At 37.5% G+C, this 9,842-nt stretch overlaps 1 protein-coding gene across 1 annotated transcript; it reads right to left on the reverse strand.

Moving 5' to 3' along the window:
* Positions 1-2,227: 2,227 nt before the first annotated feature.
* On the reverse strand, positions 2,228-6,692 carry LOC121412400. Its single transcript, XM_041605211.1, has 3 exons — positions 6,327-6,692; positions 4,656-4,818; positions 2,228-2,673 (listed from the first exon to the last, which is right to left on the reverse strand). Exons 1-3 carry the CDS (start codon positions 6,690-6,692, stop codon positions 2,312-2,314), a joined length of 891 nt encoding a protein of 296 aa, XP_041461145.1. The 3' UTR covers positions 2,228-2,311.
* Positions 6,693-9,842: the final 3,150 nt, after the last annotated feature.

Here is a 9,842-nt window from a genome sequence, read left to right on the forward strand (position 1 = left end):
GACTTTCATGATCAAAATATTGTAAAATAGCCCAGAAGATGAATGAACCATGCTATACCAAATAATCAATATAGAAACGATGAATTATTACTAAACATGAGTTCAATTTTATGTAAAAAGGGGAGAAAAGAAAAAAAAATCATATATCTTGTACATTTAAGATTTACGACGAGGTTCATATGTTTCCATTATATAAAGTGTAAAGAATAATGTCGTGAAGTCTATTAAAGCCAAAATCTGTGTTCAAGGCTTACCAAACCAATGTGTTGCCAAAAAGACAAAAGTCATAAGCACAATTAAAATTTTGCTTTACAAGTGATTATACGTATCCAGCTGTTCATAAAAATATATTGCTAGCTAGGCCTTTTGGGGGGCTCAGAATAATGTGTTGAAATATGTTAGATTCTAAATGTGACACCATGGTCTAAACGACGAATATGTGGTTTAGGCCTTGAAAAAATAGATGCTATTGCTAGCTAGGCCTAACGTTAGTAGATCTCTGTCATACTAGTCTCGATAAACTCGGGCGGGGTCATGCAGTGTCGGGTGAACCTTTTCAAGCCCCCGACCCACCACTTACACTTCCAAAAACGTTCCCTCAGTCCCCAGTAAATAAAGAGATCCAACATATGTAGTTTGGTGCTGAATAGCGTCGTCCCTCAGGCCCTCGTAATTTTGCCCCTCCGCGGGCATCAAGATTCAAAGTCTCAATGTCAGTTGTCGAGTTATATGCAAGGGGGAGAGGATTGTTAGGGGAATTTTGAACATTTAGAGTTCAGAGAGTGTAATATTTCCAGCCCGAATGCTCGTTTCTTTCCCCAACTAGCTAGTAAGAGAATATAATTAAATTCTAAATATTTCTTTTATAAATCCCATCATTCCATCATTTTACAGAATATGGAATCCACTCCAAGAAAGAAAGGGGCCTGGAAGACGCATGAGATTATATCATGCCTTGACCTATATGTGGAAAACCATTCTACCTATAGGTCGATGAAGAAGGCGGGTCAAGCCAAGGCGTTTCACGATAGGATGGGTGATCTTCTTCAACTACCAAAGGGTTGCACAGAGAACTTGATCAAGAATTTGGGTCGTGAATACAGGGAAGAAATCAAAAGAAGCATGCAAACTGGTGTAGAGACAAGGGAACCTACAATGAGAGGTTCATCCGAGCTGTACTATAAATATGAGGAGTACAACCAACTGTATTTTCCCGCTGGTGGACAGGTGATTAATTAACTACACTAGAGTTATATACAATAGAATTGACCCTTCGCATAAATAAATCAGTAAATCAATAAACAAATGAATAAGTATATGAAGGAATATATAGATAAATAAATAAATATGGGTCCTTGAATATATCAAAACAAGAAAATCGTGAGTTGTAAACAAGGAAAAAAGAACAAGCGAAGTACATAATGAAATTACACATAATAGTGCTAAAGTTAAAGATTATTGTCCATTATACGCCTAATGATATCAAAGTTATAAAGTTTTTAAAACTGTTGTATATAAGAGATTCACAAAGTACCAAGTTAACGAAATAAGGTTAATTTGGCAAGAAGTGACAATTAACTTAAGTATATGTTCTGTAATTTGTATACTTTTCAGGTAAAGCCCCAAGCTGTGATTACTGAGGGCAATGTCACAACATTCGCAATTAGTGATGATGGTGATGCTGCAGGACCAAGCGAGTGCAAGAAGAAACGCATGAATGCTCAATCCACTAGGGAAGAGGAGATGCTTACAGCAATGAAGGAGTTGGTCGACACAAACAAAAAGATTGCTCTCGAACTAGAAACTATTAGAATGGTGCTTGCGGCACAATACGGAATCCAAGTACACCAAGAATAACTCGTATAGTCCTGATTTCTTGGTTCTCTTCCTATTCAGCCCCCCCCCTTCCGTCTGTTTTAACAAGGCCCTCTCACCATGGACCTATCCACAGAGGATTATTTTATTGTTACGGGGGTGCTGAGCATTGTCACAGCACCCCCAGTATTACATTAGATAATCTTCCGTGGCCAGGTCCACGCCTCTCACTGTAGCCTATTTCTACTGATAACATTTCACTTTAAAATGTTAGTAAATTGAAATCTGTCAATAAAAGGAGATTAAATTGAACTGAATTAAAAAAAAAATCACGGGTTTTTACACAGCTTATAGTTAGATGGACGGAGAAAGTCGCAAGTGAAAGAATTATGAATGAACATTACAAAAATCAAATATTACTCCTCGAGAGAAGAATTTGAATTATTAGTAGTTTGTAAATCGGTTTGTGATGTTTTACTGATCAAGAGCAAGAAATTCATACGAGGTAATTTGTGTATCTGTTATGCAGATACGACATGGCAACCAAACATTTGGAGGGAAATAAAATACCTCCTTTGGCTGCCATGCGACTTTCTTTTAGTTGCGACAATCTCCATCTTAGCTGAGTCGCTCCTATTGCCCTTTCCACAATTTGTCGTAACTTCGTTACATCAAGATTGTATCGTTCTTCTTCAGCACTGAGATTTGGTTTAACCACTCTATGTATCACTGATGGGTGAAGATTTCTGTAGGCAGGATCTACCAAGACGACGTAGTCACCTGGCAAATCGTCAAGAAACTGCATGAAAGTCATGCTCCACTCTGTTGCTGTTTTGTCGTGTGTTGCTCCAGATAATCCTAAATAATTTTTTTTTAATTAGTCATCGGGGAGGGCGGGGCAGGAGAAATAAAAAAAGGGGGAAAAGAACGTTGTTGAACAATGTACACTGGGGACAGGGTGACCAGATTTCACAAAATGAAATAAGGGACAATTGACAACAATTGAAGATCGACAGAGAAGCCCACACACAGTGTAACACTTGTGAAAAATATAAAGAATTGGAAGGGAGGGTGAACTAAAGAATGAAGGAGAGAAAGAAAAGAGATGAATTGAGAAGGAAAGAAAATGAAGAAAAACAGAAAAATAACAAAGTTAGAATAAAAGAAGGATGAAAGAAAGAATAAAAGAGATAAAAAGAGGTTTCTGTCATTCTTTGAAATAAATATAGAAAGAAAGGAAGAGAAGATAAATAAATGTGTGAAAGACAAAATAAAGGAGAGAATTAAAGGGAAGTAAGAAAAAGGAGGAGGAGAGAAAGAATGAAGGAAAGATATATGTTTCCTTCATTCTTTTAAAGAAAGGAGAAAACAAAGGGAGGGAGAAAGGAAAGAAGGAATAGAAAGAAAGAATAAGGGAAAAGAATTAGAAGGGAAGAAAGAAAGAAAGAAAGAAAGGAAGAAAGAAAAAGAGGAGGGAAGAATGAAGGGAGGAGAGAACGAAGAAAGAGAAAATAGTGGAAGGAAAGAAAGAACAAAAATAAACAGGAGAGGAAGAGAGAAGGAAGCCAAGGTAGTTTTAAGGAAAGAAAAAATTGAGGAAATAAAAAAAGGAAATTTGATAAAGAAGGAAAGTAAGAGAAAGAAGTAAAGAAAGAAAAGTGAACAGAGACAGAGAAAAAAAGGAAGGATAGGGTAGAAAAGAAAGAAAAAGGAAAAAAGTTCAAACTTCAAGCAAAAAAAAAATCATCTAATAAAAATCATGTTATTGTGTGTTTCTTATGTATTTTAAAAATTTCAAAAGGTAAAATGTTTTAGGAATGAATAAATTTCAAAGTGAAACATATTCATCAAACTTAAAAAAATTAGATGAAACATCGCGGCATCGTACACACCAAGACTCAAAACGAAAGCTGACACAACTACATCTATATATGAAAAGTCAATAAGTTGTTCCTCCGATTACATCTCCAAATCACTAATCTGAGAATTCATAATATAATTATGAATATTTTGTGATTATTTTGGTGGAAAATTGTTTTGATGGATTTGCGTGAGGTGTAGAAGGTGGGGTCGTACTAAACCAAATAAGGTAAAGTCGGCGACCAAAGGACCCACAACAATAAAACATTCCGGTATTGTTTAGGGGTTCATTTCAGGGAATATTTGCCAAGAGTATCGTTTGTTTCCAATATTTGTTAAGGGTAGGGTTTCACACGCCAATACTTGTTAAGGGGTGCATTGGAAATTACGTGTTTAGGGTGCTTTTCGAGACCCCATGGTCGCGCATGGTATCCACTCGTGAATGGAAGTGGCCCCCCGGGACGTCTGGTCACCCTGTCTGGGGAGGAAGTGCCAGAGTGCCCCATGAATTTATGACTCTAGTATTTGTTTTTAAAAAAGGGAAACAAAGAAAATTAAATGCTTCCGGAAAATGGACGTGTTATGACCACCCCCATCCCTTATGATTAGTTGTCAGATAAAGAAAAAATTAAATATAATAATATAGAGCCTTTCAGATGTCAGAAAATCTTCTGACAAAAATTCCATGCATAGTCACTAGGTATAAAGCCTAATTAAAATATTTAAAAAATCTGAAATAGGCATAGTGTTATGACAATAACAACATAAATTGAGGAAAATAGTCCGTCTCAAATAGGATATGCGATATTGGAATATTAAATAGTTCTTGAAAGTGATTTTTTGAAATCGTTTTTAAAATAGGTTGTTTGGATTGATTTTCATCCAGTGTTTGGATCAATGACATTTTCAAGCCTCATGTTCTTCTGTAATAACTCTTATATTATTTCCGTGATGAAAATGTTTTATGAAAACATATTTACCGGTTATTATATGACGAACTTGCTCAAATTTATCAGTAATGAGTTGGGTATTGATTGAATCACAAGATTTCCCATGACGACCACAAAAATAAGCGTCTCCCGCGTGGTCTGGACGTTGAATTCGGGAAATGTAGCCATCAATATAAAGGATCACTTGCTTCATCTTTATGAAGAAGAGAAGAAAAATACAGGAGTGATTCACAAATAAACAACAAAATAAACTTTATCCTTCAAAATTACTATAAATGTATACATTTTATCACAAAAAAATAAATATTGTGATAGATTTTGACGTAATATTCAGAAAAATAATTCCCCCTTCCCTTTTTTGTTTTCTTCTTCTTTGTCTTATTTTTAATTATTGTCAAATTATTTTTTTTTAAGAGTGTTGATGAATATTCTCGATTCTTTGTCTTAATACAATAAACTCTATTCTGCACGACGATGGGAATAAAAGTTCATAAAGGGCATGGGCGGAAATCCCAGGGGACCATTTCAAAAGGGGGGCGGCACAATATCAAATGCCCCCTATTTTGTGGTAGTTTATGATGTTAAAGATACATCATTCCAAATGATCGTATATTTTGGGTGATAACCTTTTTTCTTACTTGTAAATTAAATGCTGGGCTTACAGTTTTGTTGATAACCCTTTTCTTTTTTTCTTTCTTGCTTGTCAAATTTATCCGGACGAAATGGGTTTCCTTTTTTGAGATGACCTTTATCTTATTTTTTGCTATTCAAATATTTTTTCTTGATTCCCCGTCCTTTTGTGCATGGAAATATCATTCCGCCCATGATAAGTAGGGGGGGGGGGGCTCCCACACGCCATGTATGTCCCCTTCTACATATTCCATCGACACTCGCTGCTCCTCTTGGTTTGAATACCAATATTTTCTCTCTCTCTTTTTGATCTTCTCCCCCCCCCCCGGGGGGGGGGGCACTCAGTATATAACGCATAGTGGGTATGTGCCGCGGAGGGGACCCCCATTTTTACACTCAAATTTCCGTTCCAAGGCATAGCATTTTTGTCTTTTTGAGCAAAAGAACTAAGAAAGCCGCTCCAAGGCATAGCATTTTCTTCTTATCGAGAAAAAACAAGAAAGAAATCTGCTCCAAAGCTTCGCATATTTTTCGGTGCGCCGTTCCGATCGCATTGTTTTGCTACATGTACAATGAACTGCAATTTTGGTGAAAAGCGGCCGCCGAGCGCTCTCAGACCATCGCCTCAGCTCTCTAGCTGCGCCAGCGCACCCGGCGGAGGCCGCGCTAGCTGAATCATGCACGCATTTCCGTTCCACAGGGATGCATATACGCACTCACACGCTGGCGATCCGTTCCAAGGACCCCCGTTTTCACAAACATTTGTAGTTCCGAAGCCCGTTCCGAGGACCCTCCTTTTTACAATAGACCCGCTCCAGGGCCCCCGTTTTTTGTCTCGCCCGCGGCACACCCCCACCACTTTTTTGGTCTAGTGCCCCCCCCCCCCCACACACACATACATTTACTTCTCTATTTTCTTTCTCAGTTGCAATCTTATTTCTTTGCATTTCTGTCTCTTTTATTTTCATTAACTTCTCTTTCCTTTTCGCCGTGTAGGGAGGAGGTGGATCCGGATTGACCATATGGGTGAAGCCTATTCACGCCTGCCTATTGGATTATAGCATTACCTACCTGCCCATCTGGCATCTCAATGCGTGAACTTAATTGCTCGAATTCATGCTCAGCTCTCGGAAGCGAAATATAGTCGGACGCTTTTTCATAAATGAAATTCGTGGTCAATCTGGTATGTCGAAATGCAGTTGAGGTTGCAATACCCGATGAATGTCCCAGCTGGCGATAGTACCCCCCTCCCGCTAGATAATTCAGTAGTGTCTCAATCATTTTTTCTGATTTTAGTTGACCACTAGGGCCCGCCCCCATCCATTCATTAAATTCTGCTGCCAGTTGAGTTATTTCATGTTCATTTAGCCGACAATTCTTGATTGAAGATTCTCCGGTAGATGCCGGATTCCTCTGAAACAGCATATTTTCAGCCATGGTCCATGCCAGTGCTCCTAAATAATTTAATCGCCTGAGTCCTGACCAGTTTATTTAGAAATCTGAAGAAAAATCTGCTGGAATTGTGCAAAAACATTATTTCTAAAATAAAGACTTTTTAATTTTAATAGTAGTCATGCCAAAATGCATGATTCTAAAATTATATCAGATCTGTATCTGTCATCTGACCTGAATGCATCGTCAGAACAAGTACAGACTACAGTTTCCAAACATGCTTACCTTGACTTTTGACTGGATCAAACAGCGTAACCTGCATCGGCAGCAAGTGAATGGGACCGTACAGCTTGGAGTTTTTCAATATTCAGAGCAACACAACGAAGACTGTCGAGTGGACAAAATCGGTCTTTCCAGTTCACAATTCAATAAAAAATGGACAAAGTAACACAGTTCTGGTTCTCTTATAGTCTGAAGTTGTCGAAAACAGAAATCGGATATCACAACACATGAAGAAAACGGTAAATTCGAAGAAAAATAGAGACCAGGAAGGTGTATCAGTGTATTATGCACAGAGCTCTAGAGAGATAGTGTGTGAAGTCGATCATGTGACGTCATTATTCTCGACTGTTTTCGATCGCGTGATTGTCTGCCTGGGGGCGGCTGGGGGGCTGAGAAGGGTCTCTATTAATTTCATTTCTTGCATTTCCACGACATCTGTAAGACTTTTTAGATAATATATTTGTGTATAAAAAGACAAGACCTTTCCATTCATATATAATTTGTCTATAATCATCACTTTCGTGAATTTTCTTTGTGTGTATACTTTAAGTAGAGACAAAAAAATTGAAGTGACTTCTTATTATGGCAAAATGTATATTTAGGCTTTATTTTTCGGGAGAGCGTATAATGAGCGAGCGGCTTGGTAAAACAAATTCAAGGGTGAAGTTGTATAACGTTTTTTGTGGTCAATTATTCTTAAAATGGCATTATTGCGAGGTGTTGCTAGCGTGAATCACAAGCTAAAACTTAAAGGCGAATGAAAACATTGGAACAATGGAAGGGAGAGAGATTGGTTCGGAGGTTTATAGAAAGAACGTAAATGGGAATACTCATAATTTCAATGGTTAGGACTTTGCCATTTATCTTGATGAGACAATAACAGGGCCTACTCTTAATTAATTCTACTTAAAGGAGAATGAAACGATTGGAACAAGATAGCTTGTGTGAAAACAGAAAAATCAAAGAAACAGATCAACGAAAGTTTGAGAAAAATCGGACAAATAATGAGAAAGTTATGAGCATTTGAATATTACGATCACTAATGCTATGGAGATAGCAAATTGACATATTGACATAATCAAACCGAGTCAGAGTAGTTGGAGTTCTCTCATTGTAATGGTTCCAAAGCCAGACGGCTCTCAGAGATTTTGCATTGATTACCGAAAGGTAAATGCAGTAACTAAGACTGACTCGTATCCAATTCCTAGGTTAGAAGATTGTATTGATAGGATTGGAAATTCTGCCTATATCACAAAGATAGACTTGCTTAAAGGATATTGGCAAGTGCCACTGACTGACCGAGCCAAAGAGATATCAGCCTTTGTCACACCTGAAGGCTTGTTTCAATGCAAAGTCATGCCTTTTGGAATGAAAAATGCACCAGCAACCTTCCAAAGATTGACAAATCAAGTGATTGCCGGACTTGACAATTGTGTCGTATACATAGACGACATCCTAGTTTACAGTGATACTTGGAATGATCATCTGAATCATTTGCGAGCACTGTTTGACAGGCTGGACAAAGCCAATCTAGTAGTGAATCTGATGAAAAGTGAATTTGCCAAGGCAAAGGTCACATATCTTGGTCATGTGGTTGGTCAAGGGCAAGTGCTACCAAGAGAAGCCAAGATACAAGCTATCTTAGACTTCCCAATTCCCACAACTAAGAAAGAATTGCTCAGATTCTTAGGTATGAGTGGCTTCTACAGGAAATTTGTTCCAAATTTCAGTACAGTGGTTAGTCCTCTGACAAACCTGCTGAAGGCAAAAGTGAAGTATGTTTGGTCTGACGAATGTCAAAGATCATTTGAGAAATTAAAGGCCATTTTGGTGAATGAGCCTGTTTTGGCAGCTCCAAACTTCACAAAGCCATTCAAAGTAGCAATTGATGCATGTGATGTTGGAGTAGGAGCAGTATTGCTCCAAGAAGATGAAAAAGGCATCGAAAAACCAGTGTGCTACTTCTCTAAGAAACTCAATAGATTTCAGAAGAAGTACTCAACTATTGAAAAAGAGGGCCTGAGTCTCGTACTAGCCCTTCAGCAGTTTGAGGTGTATCTAACCAATGGAGAGATTACAGTCTATACAGATCACAATCCTCTCGTGTTTTTGGAGAAATTCAAAACAAAGAATCAAAGACTGTATAGATGGAGCCTAATGCTCCAACCATTCCCTTTGAAAATTGTACACATAAAGGGAAAGAATAATGTAATTGCTGATGCTCTATCAAGAGTATAAAAAGTGAAATTATTCATGATTTTGACCAAGTGTGTCATTTGAAGAAAACATCTTTGATGTTCATTTATTTTAACATGTTCGTTAAGTACTATATCTTTGTACACGATAACTGTAAATGATTTATCAAGATGACTTTGAACAGTTAAAAGAAAAAAGTAATCTTAAAGAAACCTTTACTACGGTAAAGCTTTCTTTTCCCCGGTGGGGGAGGTGTTATATATAAGAATAATTGTAGAAGAATTGTGAAAGCAGTTACATTAATCTATTAGTTATTTCCTCTTTAAAAATAGCCTAGAATGATCAAGTACATTCCACAGCATGTTTGTAAAGAACGTTCCAGATGTCTTTTTATTATGCAGGCCTTGCCTATTTAAAAGGCCAAGGAGTTGTATTGTTATTTCTGAATAGAGATTAGGAACAATAGGCTTAGCTATGTTATTGACACTCTTGATTTCAATGAGGTCATTCAAGAGTGTTCTGGATTTTGACTGCTCCTGAAAGGAGAAAGTTTTTTTTAAAGAAAATGCTAGAACCTTCCTTAATAGTGAATTCTAGAAGAATAGCTGCAAACTATATAAAGCTGGCGGATTCTTCAAGATCATCATCACATCATATTAGATCACTTGATCATCACATCATATGAGAGCAGGAGATCACATCACATCATATGAGATC

The sequence above is a fragment of the Lytechinus variegatus genome, chromosome 4, assembly GCF_018143015.1.
Source record: "Lytechinus variegatus isolate NC3 chromosome 4, Lvar_3.0, whole genome shotgun sequence".
Classification (NCBI taxonomy): Eukaryota; Metazoa; Echinodermata; class Echinoidea; order Temnopleuroida; family Toxopneustidae; genus Lytechinus; species Lytechinus variegatus.

Coding starts and splice junctions, on each gene's coding strand:
- LOC121412400 (XM_041605211.1), bottom strand. CDS start 6,692: ATGGCTGAAAATATGCTGTTTCAGAGGAATCCGGCATCTACCGGAGAA. Junction 4,819..6,326: donor TTGAGATGCCAGATGGGCAG/GTAGGTAATGCT, acceptor TTCTTCATAAAG/ATGAAGCAAGTGATCCTTTA. Junction 2,674..4,655: donor AGTTCGTCATATAATAACCG/GTAAATATGTTT, acceptor AAAATTATTTAG/GATTATCTGGAGCAACACAC.